At 39.5% G+C, this 16,889-nt stretch overlaps 1 protein-coding gene across 1 annotated transcript in view; it reads right to left on the bottom strand.

Moving 5' to 3' along the window:
* Nucleotides 1-16,889, bottom strand: part of GRIN2A (glutamate ionotropic receptor NMDA type subunit 2A) — a 288,119-nt gene that overhangs the window by 124,211 nt on the left and 147,019 nt on the right. Inside the window, exon 2 of the mRNA XM_074965468.1 lies at nucleotides 6,583-7,175. Within this exon, the coding sequence (XP_074821569.1) occupies nucleotides 6,583-7,175 (593 nt within the window). The remainder of the gene's footprint in view (nucleotides 1-6,582; nucleotides 7,176-16,889) is intronic.

Below are 16,889 nucleotides of genomic sequence, written 5' to 3'. Positions count from 1 at the left end.
CCGATGAAGTGAGCTGTAGCTCACGAAAGCTTATGCTCAAATAAATGTGTTAGTCTCTAAGGTGCCACAAGTTCTCCTTTTCTGTTTGCGAATACAGACTAACACGGCTGCTACTCTGAAACCTGTACAAACTAAGTTAATCAAAACAGAAATAGACAGATATTTGTCAGTGTTTTGTTGGTTTGTTTATTGAATAAAGCCTCAAAGTTCATTCAAGATGGCTCCACTTCGCCATGTATGTGCCTAATCTTACTATTGACTTCAACTGGACTACTTACAGGAATAAGAGCTATGTGTATAACCAGGGTTTGTAGAAGGGTTTGAGGAAGAGCTCTGTGTGGCTCGAAGGCTTGTCTCTCTCACCAACAGAAGTTGGCCCACTAAAAGATATTACCTCACGTACCTCGTCTCTCTGAGGCTATGGAGGATCAGGTACTGTATTCCTAAGCACTGCTTTTCTCCAGACCAATGCCCTCTGCACCGCCTGAGCTCTGCATTGAAGCTCGATGAAGTAGAGTACAAGAATGACCACTCGTACTAGGCTTTGCACTAGCCCCCACACAAGCTAGTGATGGGGCCTGTGTACAGGACAGGGGCAGGGCACAGAATCTGCATTTATATTGTGCAAGGAGTAAGCAGTGGCTGGGCACACTGCTCCAGACTCACACTTTGGCCACAGATTGGGATCAGAGGGAGATTCACTACCTACCCAGCAAAGCCACATAGTCACTGTAGCTGTAAGTAGGTTCATACATTTCGCCCACACTTAGTAGTGTATCTGTAGATGCACCTCCAAACCTCTTTGCTATTCAGGAGTGAGGGCAAAGAATAGCAATTATTCTATGCTCATCAAGGAACACATCTGAGCTGATTGAAAAATGGGTAATATTTTGCAAAAAAAAATTGTCCCTGATTTTTGTTCCAAAACTTTATACATTTTTACCCTACTAGAAAAACTCCAATGGCATGTATAAAAAAACCAAACAAAAAAACAACACCACATACACCATTTTTATTTCATGGGAGGGCAGAATTTCTCATGGTGATCAGCAGGGTTTTTTGGGAGAGGGAGTTTTTGTTCAGATATCGTGTTAATACACTGCTAGCTCTAACTGTATTGTTATGTTAGTGACCATATTGTGTGTAATGGTATATCTTCCTTGGGAGATTATGGGTATATTGCAAGTGAGGAGGGAGCATGCCAACAGATCAGCCATTCTGTTTTTCTCAACTGCAGATTGTTACCTATGCTCCCAAATTTAATGCTACTCAAGGTAAACCTCTAGACATTAACTTGAAAAATATGTATGTTTCAACTACTCACTCTGAATTTTCCTTTACATTTTTTCTACATGGTGAGACACTCTAGGGGAAAGCCGATTTCTCCCCACATATATTAGAAATGGACATCGATCAGCTTATCCCAATAAATTCAAGCAAACCAGCATTTTTCCTGTGTATAAAAAAGCCAACAACAGCATCTTAGAGTTGCAGTGAAGGGGGGAGACAGCCTGTGTGTGCTCAAGAGAGATAAAATGCCTTCAGCCAGTGCGTTTCTCACAGGAGTCAAGGGGTAAAACATTGAGAGTTTTTGCTTTGTAATAGATTTCACTTCAAAATAGATTTTCTTTTAAAAAATCCAGAGCTTCAAGTGATCATCTGGATGCAAAAAATAGTGTGTAAAATGTTACCTATCTTCATTTACAAACGAACTAGGTATAGTGAAGTGGGTTTAGAATACACTGCTAGGTTTCAAGCTGAATTTGACAGTGATGATAAAAGTGAGGGTCTAAAAGCCTCTTTTTTTCTGCTTCTTTCCTGAGCTTGTTTTCATTTAGCATCAGGTATTATATCCTGTAGGGGTTTTTTCAAGATACAGTACTCCCCACTGAGTTCTCAGCTTTGGCATTTGCAAGCTGTATCACGTGTGTAATTCACTGTTATGGTGAGACATTCAATACAGATTAGTAAGGCATGACATAGTGGACCTTAAGCCCTTCAACTATTTACAGTAATTTTAGACTTTCCCCCGTTCATCAATACTCCTTGTTTAAATCCGTCCTTTAATACTGCTTTCATGTATTTTTTTTAGTTTAAAATAGAACAAGGCAGCATGAAAGCCCTGAGTGCTAATCCTAGCTCAGACACTGGCTTGCTGTGTAGCCTTGGGCAATGCACTTAAATAGGTAACCTCCATTTTTCTGATGGTAAAAGTGAAGCACATTCAACTTATCTGCTGCACCACGGTACTAAGAGGGTTAATGTTTCCAAAGCACTATGGAAGTGCTAAGCATTTGTATATATTGATTCTGGCATTATACAGTAAATATTAATTGAGTACTCCAGCATAATTATTTTTTAAAAATATAAAAATGACTAATTAGAGTAACTACGTCAAGCAATTTCTTATTATTGTGACATTTCCTCTATAAACCGTAAATAGCACCCTCCCCACTCCCGTTATATTGTGAAGTTTGGAAGAGAATGAATTGTCTTCCATACAGGAAAACTTATGCTCATGTTATAGGTAGACGTGACTGCTTCCAACAGGAAAGTGGCTTTATTCACTGTCGTATATTACAGCTCCATCCACCAGTAATTTGCAGGTGCATTATGCATTACATACTGTAGGATCTCATGTTACAGCCTAATTGCATTGCGGAGATGCATACATTCCCCTTGTAGTCATACAGATTTAATGGCAGCACAGGATCACACAGAGGAGGAATGCTAAATAGCTAGTTCCGCTCCAAAGCAGCGAGTGACTGAACAGGGGAAAATGTTTCAAAACATATCCAAGCTTTAAAACGGACTTCCACCTTGAACAGTGGTTTTTTAATACAAGAGCTTTTAAAAGTGAAAGGGTGTAATTGTGAAAGGTATTCAATACTGCAACATTCATGGAATTTGGGGTGCAGAGTTAACACTGAATTTATCTTTTCAGTGTAAGCTCTAATATTAAACTGTGTGATTTAGTGAGCACAGTGTCAGTAGTTTTTTGGGGATTTTTAAAAAATGTTGACATACACTTAATATAAGAAGAAATCAAGAGCAATAAAAACTTGGTATAGAGATTACAGTGAATCTGACATTGATTCAGATTTGTTCTGTCTTAGAATAAATGATTTGGGAAACATATTGCCAGTAGCTATGTTGTAACAGGTTGTCACTGCATAGTTTTTTGAGTGTTCCTCCCTTCCCTCCTTTTCCTCCTCCCTTCCCCCACCCCATGGAGGGGGGAATTCACAGATTTTTCTGCAGCAATTCTGGTGATTTTCCACAGTTCTTTCAGAGGCTCAGGGTGGGATGGAAGGAGCCAGGAGGAGGAAGCCTACCGCTTAGTGCAGCTCCTCCCCAGGGCCACACGAATTATGGAATGTGGATATGAAGCAAGAAAAGCTCTACATGATACAGTATTTGGCATTTAGCAGAAACTGCCAGCAATGACATCTACATAGACGGCAGCAGCACCAAAGTGGAGCCGTTTTGAAAGGAAAAGCAGCTATTCCTGGATGCCATAATTTTACATACCAATTCTTAATATAAATACGCATGCCTATTCTACACTATATGAAAGCACAACTCAATCTCCTTTTCTCAACCCCACTTCACAATCTCCCCCAAATTTAATTACATTCTCTATCTGAAGCAGCACAGATTCTGCAAGCAAAGTTAAAACCAGTTGACCATTAAAACAGCGTTGGAAAGTCATGCTAATTCAGTCAGCCTCCCGCAACACGGTTTTATAAACACATTGCTATAGATGTTTTAGAAGCGAATTCTAACATGTTTCTGTGGTGGTCATCCATTAGGGGCCTTAGAAGACCCTGAAAAGCACATTTCCCCACTTTTGATAAGTTCACTCACTGACAACGGTCAGCCCTTTCACGTTTAGGAGACTGGAGTTTTAAATACCTTTAAGGGTTCTTCTGTTTTCCACCATAAAAGGACAAATAGACACATTTTTTTGTTTTAAGGAAGTCAGTGTTGCCATCAATCCCCTCTGTCTTGCTCTAAATTTAGGTAGTATAGTAACTATTCACCACACTGTTTAGAATTAACCTTCTATATCCAGCATGCAGGCACTATAAATCTACTGCTATGGGTCAGGATACTCCAGACTTAGAAGAGTTAGGTTTCTGTTCTTTGCTGAACTGTTCACCCAGTGCTATACTAATTTGAAATGAGTGACTTTGCATTACTGGGCTGGCATATGTTTTCTGATCCACAGCCAAAAGAAGCCAAAGCTCTGGGCTACAGATGCTGTAGCAAGCGACCATAGTGAATGAAAGTGGACATAAAGAAAATCTGTTCTCCACATCTGGAGGTTTACACATGCACCCTGTGTGACGTTGCACTCCATATGTTTTATGGAAATATGCTTAGAAGTGTGAATATGATGTAATTGGAATATGCTTTTTGCACAAGGTCTCTTGTAAGTTATCATAACAAAGGTTATAATCTACTGAATATATTCCTCCTATTTGTATGCATGTATCATTCTTGTATCTGAAGCTAGAAATATGAAGTATAACTCTGAGGTCCTATTGTAATTATGCAAAGTGTGGGCCATTAATGGTGATTTAAAATCTTGATGGCTCCCATTGACTAGGACAAAAAAGGCGGCCAGTCATGAGAAAACCCCTGCTTACCACCTGAGATGTCTGCTGGATCTAACAAAGACTGTACCAGGGGAAAGAATTGGGTCCAGGCTAGGAAGGGGTCTAGTCTGTGAAAGAAGCTTATTGGAACATCTTTGAGGGTGAGATATTACCTGTAATCAATTTCTTAATGTATTAGGCTGTGACTTGCATGTTTTCTTTTATTTTGCTTTGTGATGTACTTTGTTCTGTCTGTTATTACTTCAAACCACTTAAATTCTACTTTTTATACTTAATAAAATCATTTTTTGCTCATTAATAAACCCAGAGTAAATGATGAATACCTGGCCACAGTGGGTGCAAATATTCTAATGTGAACGTACTGTGATACTGAGCAGCAGCCAAATTATAGGTCATACGGGCAATGCCCATTTTACTGACTGACATTCCATTAGGTATCACACACGGTATTTCTGGAGAGGATTTCTAGTTGTGTGTGTGTGTGTGTGTGTGTGTGTCCTTTCTAACTCTGGAAAAGGAAAAGCAATATGGTATACCAGCAGGAATAAAAAGGAGAGAGAGAAAGAGAGAATGATTTGAGTGGTGGATAAATGTATTACTTAATTCTATTTAAAATATAAGAGTGTATTGATTTCTCTCTCAAAACTATGTATTTCTATATACTATACCTATAAGTCACATTCATTATCAGCAAAAGAAAATAGCCACAATTTTGCATGCGTTACTGTATTTAGGAATTCTATACACATATTTCTCCTCTTTCTTTTCACATTTTCAAAATACTGGAGAAATTAGGAGGACCAGAACCTGGCTGCTTTCTCTGTTTGTGAATTATTCAGACTTCCATTTTTTACTATGTTGCCTGGTTATTTGGAAATTATTCAATGAATAGTTTATACAAAAATATTTCAGCCTCTAGAGTGCTTAAATTCTTTCCCATAAGCACGGCTTTGAATATTTTTTATTTGTGTTGTGTGATTGCCACTTAAATCGCAGGACATTCTTGCCATTCCCTGATTGGACACTTCCCAAGCATACTTGCTCAAATACATCTTGGTACTCATCACAGCATCATTCATTACACAACCATGTAAGTACAGATATTGAAGAATACGATATCCAATTACATATGCAGGGGAGACTTCAGGGAGGCAGAATGCAGTTAAGTGTGGTTATTAAAGGTGCTCTCACAAGTGGTCAGGACTTTGACTTACATTTACTCGAGCATCCCAATGCCCCTAAGACAAGACTAGAGAAGAGTTTATTGAAACTAAACAAACAGTTCCCGTTTGAAAAGTGACACAATATTGCGAGAATACTTCCATGTCAACTTGGGTTAATGCTGATGACTTTTTACATAAGTTTCCTAGGTAAAATACTTACAAGCAGAGGTAGCAAAAAACTACAATAGTAACAGACTTCTGTTCCTGTCTGTTATTAGTTGCCCAGATTACCCTGGACTTGTATAATTTCCTGCATCACCATTTTAACACAGAGTAAAAAGATGTACAAAGTATTAACTAATTAGAGTCCTCTAGGAGTTAATGGGAGTAATGCAAACTCAGTCAAGGCCTGCTAGTATTTTGGCAATTTCACCTCCACATTACATTTTTGAGAAATGATTAAAGACACAATGGATAATTAACTAATGTCCCACCAATCCACTATGCTGAAACCAAATTTATGAAGGTACCAGATCCAAAGAGATGGTAGCTCTCTACTGCAAGGAGCATGGCATCAGTTCCATGCATAGAATAGTAAAAGTAACAACATACCAGACCTTTTTGTAGAAATCCCCTGGAGATCTCTGACAAACAATAAATACAGCATATCTTTTATAAAGAGGCTGAAGGGATTAATAAAAAGTATTATTTTACTACAAGGAAATATATTGGTACTAATCTGAAAAAAATAATCTTCAAAACCATGTACAGTATAGGAAAAAAGTAGAACGTCTTACTTGTGTAGTGTGTGAGATGGTCTATCAGTCTTCTCTAGTTGTCCATAGCAGCTGGTTTTTGCTTCTGGAATGAAGGAGTACTTTTCCAGCATGGCTGATGCAGCTGTGCTGATAATCCCAAGAGCGTCCCGCACCCGAGCTTCTAAACTATAGTCCCATTCATCATAGGATGCTGAAATTAGCCCTGAAGGAAATTCCTTGGGAGTGATTTCTGTGTTGCCACTAACCAGGCTGGGGACTATCCAGAAGAAATCATAGCCTGTAAGGCCTAGGGAACGGGCTTCATCAAGAATGTAAACAGCTTCATCCTTGGAACAATAAAGCAGGATAACAGATGAATGAATTTTCTTCAACTGAATCTGGGTCTTGGCATCCCCAATGGCAGTATCAAGTATGATCACATTCTGCATGTCCCAGCCCACAAAACTGTTTTCCACTGTGGTCTTGATGAAACTTATGAAGTCCTGGTATCCGGGAAAGGTGCTGGTCACCAGGGAAAAGACATGCCAGTCATAATCTTGCATCACTTTCAGCATGACAATGGCTTCCTGCTGGATAGACGCCCCAAACTGGAAGAATGTGGACATCACATCCTAGAATATGCAAAAGACAATGAAAGGTTACTATAATTGGACTGATGTGCAAAGAAGAGAGGGTGTCTGTGTCTTCTGTCCTCTTAAGGCCCATAATGGTTACCGCTCTAACTTTCAGTGACTGTGCAAAGTTCAAAGAATCTTTTTTATATTTTACATATAACACAGCCAGGCAGATGTTGCTGTTTTCTTGTAGTCAGTAACACCAACCACCAGTAATTGCAATGGCTGATTAAATCTTTAGGAAAAATGACATGAGCATCTAGTTATCTACTTGGGAAATTTCTCAAAGCACTTGAAGGTAAAGGAAGTAAGTCAAACTAGTAGTTATAGATGAACCATATAGATCTCTACACTGTTTGAATGAATTAACTCCACCATACTGATGTAGATTTACCAACTCTTATTGTGAAACAGTGTAGTCCAGCTGGATTATTAAACAAAAGGGAAGCATCTTTACTGCATATGCAGTATATGTATGAAGCAACACTGTACACACAGGCCTGACTTACAGAGGTGCAGAGCTACCACAAATCTAATTTATTTCAATGGGAACTGTCAGCAGCTCTACAAATCAGACCCATTGTACTCGCATACTCTGTATTCACTACTCATCACATTACATTCAGGTCACTCTGCCCATCTCAAATTAGAATCGTATTACATCCAGTAATAAAATAATGACTACTGATTTATAATAATGATAACCTAGGAGTGTTCCAGTCCTCGTGAGATTAGTTAATGGAAGTAAATTTGAAGAATGGTCTTGCATTCTATAACTTGCATCTATGTGTGTTGTCCTAGCGGACACAAAGGCATCCTTAATTTGCCATTGGACACTTTCCTTGAGTTTGCCTTGCTTAGGTGTATATTCTCAGTCACAACATTTGACACGTTCCATTTTCCTTATGTCTCCCTATTGTGTTTATGTCATCTAACAAAAATCCACTTTTGTCATCTAACAAAAGACATCCACTTATACCACGATACTCGTGTGTACTTTATAATAAGCTCTTTACAGGCTTCTAATATTTCATACATGGACAGGTCATTTTCTAAATTTCTATTTGGATTTTACACAAATTAAAATTACTAGATTATCAAAGCATACACCACCAGTTATATAGTTTTACTTTATCCCCAGTAGTAACACCAGGACATATTTATTTCATTTTCAGACACTGATATTGTTCATAGACCATCATGTTGAAATACGTATCTTATTTTTTGAAGAATTTCAAGCATCGGCTGTTCAAGGCTTCTAACACTGTCTCTAGAAAAGTGTCAGTCATTCCTCTAATGACTTTATTATTAATACAAACATATATCACAGTTCATCTCAAAGTGCCTTATGAATTCAGCTAAGAACTATTATCTCTATTTTACATATGGGGAAACTGCAGGAGAAAAGGAAGCAGATACATCTATGATCAAAGTCACACAGCAAGTTGGTGTTAGAATCAGAATTGAAACTCAGGTCTGTTAATGCCCAGTTGTGTATTCTGTCCATTGAACTATACCAGCTTCATGCAGAGAACTCTCTGCACAGGTGTTTGAGTCTTTTTGTTTGTTAAGGAGGCAAGCAGTGTTATTACTTTTAGAGCCTTACGTACCCAACAGGAGGATTTTCTAGGGCTTAACCCCAATGGAAATCCTACCATAGGGTCAAACTATGAAAAAAGCCAACTAGGGCAACAATGTGTGCATCACTGGTGCTAATTAAATCTTCTGCCTTAGCAGGTATTGTCATGTCAAAAAGGGTATTGTGACTGCCGGTGCTAGCCTTCCAATAGATTTGGGTAATATCCAGTTTGATGAATTAAGGACACTATGAGGCATATTGGGGAGAGAATTAAACATGGGATATTTTACTGCTGAACATTTATAGGAGCAATTCCCCAGGGACTCCAATTATAAATCTAAAAAACGTCTTCCTTTCAGGGATACTCACAGCTACATACAAACTGAGCACATTGAAAATATACTCAGAGACAGCATTTCACATCACTACGCCAAAAGGAATTAAACATCCAAAACCATTTCCATTAATCTAATTTTACATTATTTATCCAATACAAAGTAAATAACCAAGTGATTGACTATTTGGAGAAATATTACCAAACCGATAATTAAATCTAATGCACTCTCTTTGCTTTCTTGCTTTTCAGATTTCTAAACTGTGACTGATATATTCTTTTATCTGTGGTGTGCTCAGATGCAATAGCAAAAGGACCTATTATGCACAAATAAAACAGATAAATAATAGCACTTAGGATACGTAAATAGACTTGATTATGAAATCCATCACATCCTTTCACTGCATCCCTATGTACCACTCATGACTATAAGCATAATGGAATTGCTCCTCCAAGTGAAAGATCTGTGCAAAGGCCATTGTCTGCATAGACTCCGGGGGCACATCGGGGAACTCCAAAAAGCAAGGAGACTTACATGAACAGACTATCAGCCACAATACAGAGAAACACTTACAAACGTGTCCCTTTCTAACGTGCACATATAGACGCTCAGAGCCCCAGCTACTGTCACAATCCCTTCCATGGTCATGCATGCTTTCAGAAACATTGGGTAGCGACGTAACTAAAGGAATCTGGCAAGATGAGCGAAATGATTGAAATGAAGCTCTCTCCTTGAAGGATGATGTCTCTGAAATCACTTATTTAGAAAAGATACATTAGCATTTAATGGAGCTCTGGCAACATATTAAACTTTCTAAAGTTTGCCTACATATTGCAGGATTTACTGAAACGGCCTTTTAACAAATTTTGACAATGACTTGACTTATCCACATATTACAAGCAAGCAATTTGCGATTAATACCATCCAATGGTCCAGCTGATTAAAACAATAATTAAGTGGACAAGACAGAACTTTGCTGCAGAGCATTCAGTGTGTTAGCATTAATGTTATGGACCAGATCCTCAGATACTCCATAGTCTTCACTGGTGATATGTTGATTTATACCAGCTAAGGATCTGGCCACATGTACTCTGAATGATTTTTTGCCACTACCTTAAAATGGGAGCAGGAGCACGACCTAATAGCACAGTTAAAGAACAACTGGAGACTTACAGCTAAGGTTAGCAGCAAGATGGAAAGTTGCAGGCAGACACCTTTAAAAATTCAGTGGTATCTACAAGAAATATTTATGTGCATATAAGGAAAATATTCAGACATTACATGCACAGGATTTATTTGGCAAAAGTGATCATTTTGGTGAAGCTGGGAAATTGAAGGCCCAATCCAACAGTCTGTAAACATGCAAAACTCCCCAAAGGGGAGGATCAGGTTCAAAAACACTTAAAATATTAATTTATGTTTTCTTTACAGTTTTAAAAGCATCACCACTGGTAAAAATGGTCATCGCTCCATTGACTTCACTGTGTATTCTTACTTCTTCTGGAGAAGAGCGAAAACATTTAGTCAGGTAAATGATGCAAATATTTATCTGCAATCTGCAATGGATACTTTTCCTCTTTGTACCAGAATCAGAAGACGACAGTGACTGACACAAGAACAAATTAATTTACACCTTGCTGGGCAAGTTAAGCTTGTTTTGATCTTGCTTGTTTAGAAAGTGAGACAACGGGTTAGAAACCAGATTGTTACTCAAGATACGTGATTTAAGCATCAATCAAGAACATCAATTCTATTTAATGATGAAGTATATTATGAGATTAGGGATATAACTAAGGTCCTACCAAATTCATGGCCATGAAAAACACGTCATGGACCGTGAAATCTAGTTTCCCCCTGTGAAATCTGGTCTCTTGTGTGCCTTTACCCTATACTACACAGATTTCATGGGGAGATCAGTGTTTCTCAGATTGGGCGCCCTGACCCAAAAGGGAGTTGCAGGGGGGTTGCAAGGTTATTTTAGGGGCGTCACGGTATTGCCACCCTTACTTCTGCACTGCCTTCAGAGCTGGGAGGCCAGAGAGCGACTGCCATTGTCCAGGTGCCCAGCTCTGAAGGCAGTGCCCCGCCAGCAGCAGCACAGAAGTAAGGGTGGCCATACCGCAACTCCCCCAACAATAACTTTGTGACTCCCTCCACAACTCCTTTTTCAGTCAGGACCCCTACAATTACAACACCATGAAATTTCAGATTTAAATAGCTGAAATCATGAAATATATGATATTTAAATCCCATTATGTGAAATTGACCCAAATGGACCATGAATTTGGTAAGGCCCTAGCTATAACCAAGATATTTGCTAATTATTTCTCTCTCCCCTCCCTATCCCGTAGGAAAAATCTTACAAGAAACTGCATAATTTTCTCTTATTTTGTGATCAGCACCTTTTTGTAATTATTTTGAAGATTTTATACTAGGTGTAGTAGACTTTACTCCTACTTTACACTAATTTATCTCTAGTGGTAAAGATTTTCAGTAGACTATTTTAACTTTTCATGGAGAATGAACAACTGAAATTCAGAGAAGGGTATTCCTGAGCGTAAGTTGATTAGCTGAATATCAAAAGAAGGAAAATAATACTAGAGAATAATAATACTAGAGAAGTGTCAAAGGTGAGCAGATATTATAGCTTATAGAACAGGGGTGGGGAAACTTTTTGGCTCAAGGGCCACATCGGTGTTGCGAAATGGTATGGAGGGCCAGGTAGGGAAGGCTGTGCCTACGCAAACAGCCTGGCCCCCGCCCTGACAAACCCTCTGGGACTCTCGACCCATCCAATCCCACCTCAACTCCTTGTCCCCTGATGCCCCCTCCCGGGACCCCCCTCCCTAACTGCTCCCCAAGGACCCCACCCCCTAGCCAACGCCCCCGCTCTCTGTCTCCTGACCACCCCGCCCCGAACCTCCACCCCATCCAACCGCCCCCTGTCCCCTGACTGCCTCCCGGGACCTCCTGCCCCTTACCCAACCCTCTCCTCCTGCCCCCTTACCATGCCACTCAGAGCAGCAGGACAGGCTTATTGGGAAGCCTGGGGGGGTGGGCGGGTGCAAGTTGTGCTACCCACGCAGCAGCATAACTACAGGGGAGGAGGAACAGCAAGGGAGGGGCTGCGGGCTAGCTTCCCCGGCCAGGAGCTCAGGGGCTGGGCACGACGGTCCTGCGGGCCGTAGTTTGCCCACCTCTGTTATAGAATGAACTTGACCTTCGCCCATTTCTTTCAAATATAAGGGGAGTGTAACTTTAGTTAATGTCAGAACTATATCATGATTTACTTTTGCTGCTTTAAAACTTTGCTCTGGGGAAAGGCCAAGTGAAGTCTGAAGATGGTAAGCAGTAGAATTGTCCCCCGCCCATGCCTTACAAATATATGCCACATCTCCTTTTATTACTTCAAGGAGTAAGACCAGAGAAGCAGAATTTTTAAAAGCATGCTATATATAACTTAATCAAGCACATTCTGCTCAAAAATATAAAATTGCTGAACACAGCTTGGGCATTTTTGTGGGAGTATCAGTAATAGCTCAGTCAGAAACACCTCTGGATAAAATTCTAGTCCCAACACAGGCAAAACGTGCAGTGAGAGTTTGCAGAATTTGTTATATTTATTGAGTCTATAAGGACTAGTGCTTTCATAACATGGGTTCTTTTCATATACTTAGCTAATTAACAATAATTAAAGGGATTTTGTAAAGTTTCATTTTACAGCACTTATTCAGCTTGAGTCTCCCTGCTGCTCTTATTCAAGTTTGAAGTGAGTACTAATTTTTGTCATTAGTTTTATATATAGCAGAAAAGCAAGCAACTAAAAAAACATGGTATGAGCGAATGGGAAGAGTCGCTGCTGCACATTGTACAATTCACTTTTCTCTGCTCCTTTATGTTTTTCCAATAAAGGAATCTAATGTATAAAGTTTGTAAGACACGTCACCACCTTGAAACAATGTGAAACACCTCTTGCAGAGATATTTGTTTTGGCCACTGAACATGATAATGTTATTTTAATTGGTGCACACCTTCTGGGTTTTCACACTGAACAGTCAGTGATTGCTCATACAGTGGAAACTGTGGAGTCCAAGTTAGAGTTTCTGTTCAACTGAAAAAAGCTAAGTGAAAAATACTTTTGAGAACAAAAATGAAAGATGGCTAAAAGAGAACATCAGGGAGTACACAGCCTGTGACTGAACTTGGTGACAGACACAGCCAGACTCATGTCAGATACATGGTGACCCAGCAATGATGGGCTTGGGAACTTGATGAGAGAGCATCACAAGGCTGCATCCTTCTACAGGATAATTTTCTACTCCCACTGCTGTAGGTTGATTCAAGAGGACCAGCCTGCCTTTGTGAAGATCCTTACCCGGGATTTAGGAGGAGGCTGGATCTGTGGACTGTCTCAATACCTTGAGGAGGAAGTAAAGACCCTGAAGATATAAGTTGAGAGAAAGGGACCAGCCAGCAGACCCTTGCAGGTCCAAGAAAAAAAACTTGGAGAACTGACTGCACCCTAAATTTTAGGAGGGGTTAAAAGGGGCACCCCATCACATTCCTGAATGAAGGCAATTCCATATAGTAAGAGGGAGCTGGGTCAGCCCTGGGTCTGGAACTCTTCAATATTTTCATTAATGATTTGGACAATGGAGAGCATGTTTATAAAATTTGTGGAGGATACTAAACTGGGAGGGGTTAAAAGCTCTTTGGAGGGGAGAATTAGAGTTCAAAATTACCTTGACAAATTGTAGAATTGGTGATTCAGTAAAGACAAGTACAAAGTAAGTCACTTAGGAAGGAAAATACACAACTACAAAATGGGGAATAACTGGCTAGGTGGTAGTACTGCTGAGAAGTATCTGATGGTTATAGTGGATCACAAATTGAATATGAGTCAACAATGTGATACAACTGCAAAAAAAACTAATATCATTCTGGGGTGTATTAACAGAAGTGTTGTGTATAAGACCCACTATATATTATCCTACTCTACTCAGCACTGGTGAGACCTCAGCTGGAGTCCTGTGTCCAGTTTTGGGCACTACTCTTTAGGAAAGGTTTGGACAAACTGGAGAGCGTCCAGAGGAGAGCAACAAAAATGATAAAAAGGTTTAGAAAACCTGATCTCTGAGGAAAGGTTAAAAAACTGGGCATGTCTTAAGAAAAGACAACTGAGGGGAGACCTGATAGCAGTCTTCAAATATGTTACGGGCTGTTGTAAAGAGGATCACAATAAATTGTTTGCCATGTCCATGGGAGATAGGATGAGAAATAATGGTCTTAATCTGCAGCAAGAGAGATTTAGTTGGAAATTAGGAAAATCTTTTTAACTATAAGGGTAGGTAAACTCTGGAATAAGCTTCCAAGGGAGGTTCTGGAATCCCCATTATTTCAGGTTTTTAAGAACATGAGGTTAGACAAACACCTGTCAGGGATGGTCTAGGTTTACCCGGTCCTGCTGCAGCACAGACTGCTGCACTTGATGACTTCAACTGGTCCCTTCCAGCCCTACATTTCTATGACTCTATGAAAGTGAGACAAATTAATCAGTCCCTTTACAGCAGCTTCTTCTCTGCTTCAAGCAATATAGCCAACACCTCAACAAACTTCAGAGTTCGAGGACACAATTAAAATTTTGCACATTATATCTTTTGACTGATAACTTTTCAAACAGTTATTACAAATGATTGGAGTAAAGTTAATCCCTGTTCAAAAATTGAGGGGGCTGCTGCTATGAAGCTGCTCCAGCAAAAGAAAATACACTGCCATTGCCAGCTGTCTGCAGGGAATTAAAATGAGAATCTATTAGAATCCATATTCACAGATGTTCAGGCCCAAGAGGACCATTACGATCTTCTAGACGCTAACACAGACTATAGAATTCTTTAATAGAGTCAACAATATACCGCGTGAGTGAGGAATGGTATATACAATTTATTTGGATTTTCAAAAGGCCTCTGAATAAAGTCCCTCACAAGACGGACCATCAGGTGAGAGTGAACGCTGTGTTGTGGATTAGAAACTATTTAAAAGGTAGAAAACAGAGCATAGGGAATATGTGGCCAATTTTCAACATGGAAGGAGGTTAACAGCAATATGCCCCAAGAGTTATACTAGGACCTATGCTATTTAATACATTTATTCATGAATTGGAAAAGGGATTAAAAAGTGAGGGACCAAAACCTGCAGATTACAAAAGTATTTAAATTAGTCAAATCTCAAAAGGATTTTGAGGCACTTCAGGAGTTACAAAGCTAGGCAGCCAAACATAATGGCATATGAAGTTAAAAGCAGAGGAGTGAGAGGTATATTGGAAGAAATAGTTTGAACTACTCAGAGGTGTTGATGGGTTCTAAGTTAATATACATCTCAGGAGGGAGAGCTAGGTGTCACTGAAGATCGTCCACTGACAATATCTATTCATTATGGAGCAATCAAGAAAGCAAACAAATTGTTAAGGAATACCGAAAAGGGGTGACGTTAAAAATTTTAAGTATTATTCTCCATTATAGAAAAAATAGAAAGAGATTAACATTTGTACTCTCTTACTCTTCCCATTAGGGAAGCTAGAGCCTTACCCATTCATAAGAAGGGAAACATAAAAACCAGGGTAAAATAAATACACTGTGGAGACCAATTCTGTGCACTTTTCACAACATCTTATGTCGTGGAACAGAAAAGCTGGAGGAGGGATCTGTGCAGGTGCAGCTGCTACAGTGCTGCAGACAGTCAACTGTAAATGGGCACTTTCCAACTGAGGGCTGAAAAGCAGTAGCAGATGCTGCTACCACTGCACTTCATTAAAAGGTTTCAGAGTAGCAGCCGTGTTAGTCTGTATTCGCAAAAAGAACAGGACCACTTGTGGCACCTTAGAGACTAACCAATTTATTTGAGCATAAGCTTTTTTATTTGAGCATAAGCTTTCATCAGATGCATTCAGGGAAAAAGTAGTCTTAATTAATGAGCTCATGTACAACTAAGGGGAGGTTCAGTGTCACACCTACTGTTTTGGCCTAGAGCAACCAAGTTCAATTAAACAAGAAAAAAAATATGCATGTGTGTCAAGAAATCCAGCACTCCTCCTGCTAACAATCTTGGTTAAACAAGTGTCCTTCTGTAGTATGCAGTGTCAGAGTGCCAGGCCACACAACAGCTGTAAATGAACTTCAAACTCATAAAGGGGCCTTAAAAGTAGACTGTTATCAGTATCTCAGTAGAGGTGCTGTGAGCATAGTCAATCATCTGGATGAAATATTTGACACTGAGGAATGAACAGACCATATAAAGCATTACTCGTCTCTCTTACCTGGTAAGGTATGGATCTGGAAAGAAAATTCTATCCAACGTCAAGCTACTGATTTACAGCTCAGACATTAGCTGAAGTTACATAAAGGTTGTTTCATATATTCATTACCATGTCAGAGAATTACTAGTAAAAACATCTGAATTAGACAATCTATTTGTGAAGAATTATATACAGGGTCTAAGAGAAGCAGGAGCTGAACCTGAATGTTGAAATCCCTGTAAGCTCTGTCAAAACACTTAGACAATGACCATGTTCACACTCAAGTATGCTACAATCAAGGGTCTGATTTTGCTCCCCAAGTTAACACAATCTACAGTTGACCTCAGTGATAACAGAATCAGGCCCAAAGGCATTCCTTAAGGTAAGTTTTGTATAAGAGTACTATATGCACTAATGAAAAGGTATGCATATCAGGAATTGAATTGCTATAAAAACAAATATCACTGGACATCAGGTTCACATCTGAAAACATTCTGCCTGAGCTG

This window comes from Natator depressus, chromosome 10 (assembly GCF_965152275.1).
Source record: "Natator depressus isolate rNatDep1 chromosome 10, rNatDep2.hap1, whole genome shotgun sequence".
Lineage (NCBI taxonomy): Eukaryota > Metazoa > Chordata > Testudines > Cheloniidae > Natator > Natator depressus.
This window is presented reverse-complemented; position numbering and strand designations above follow the sequence as displayed.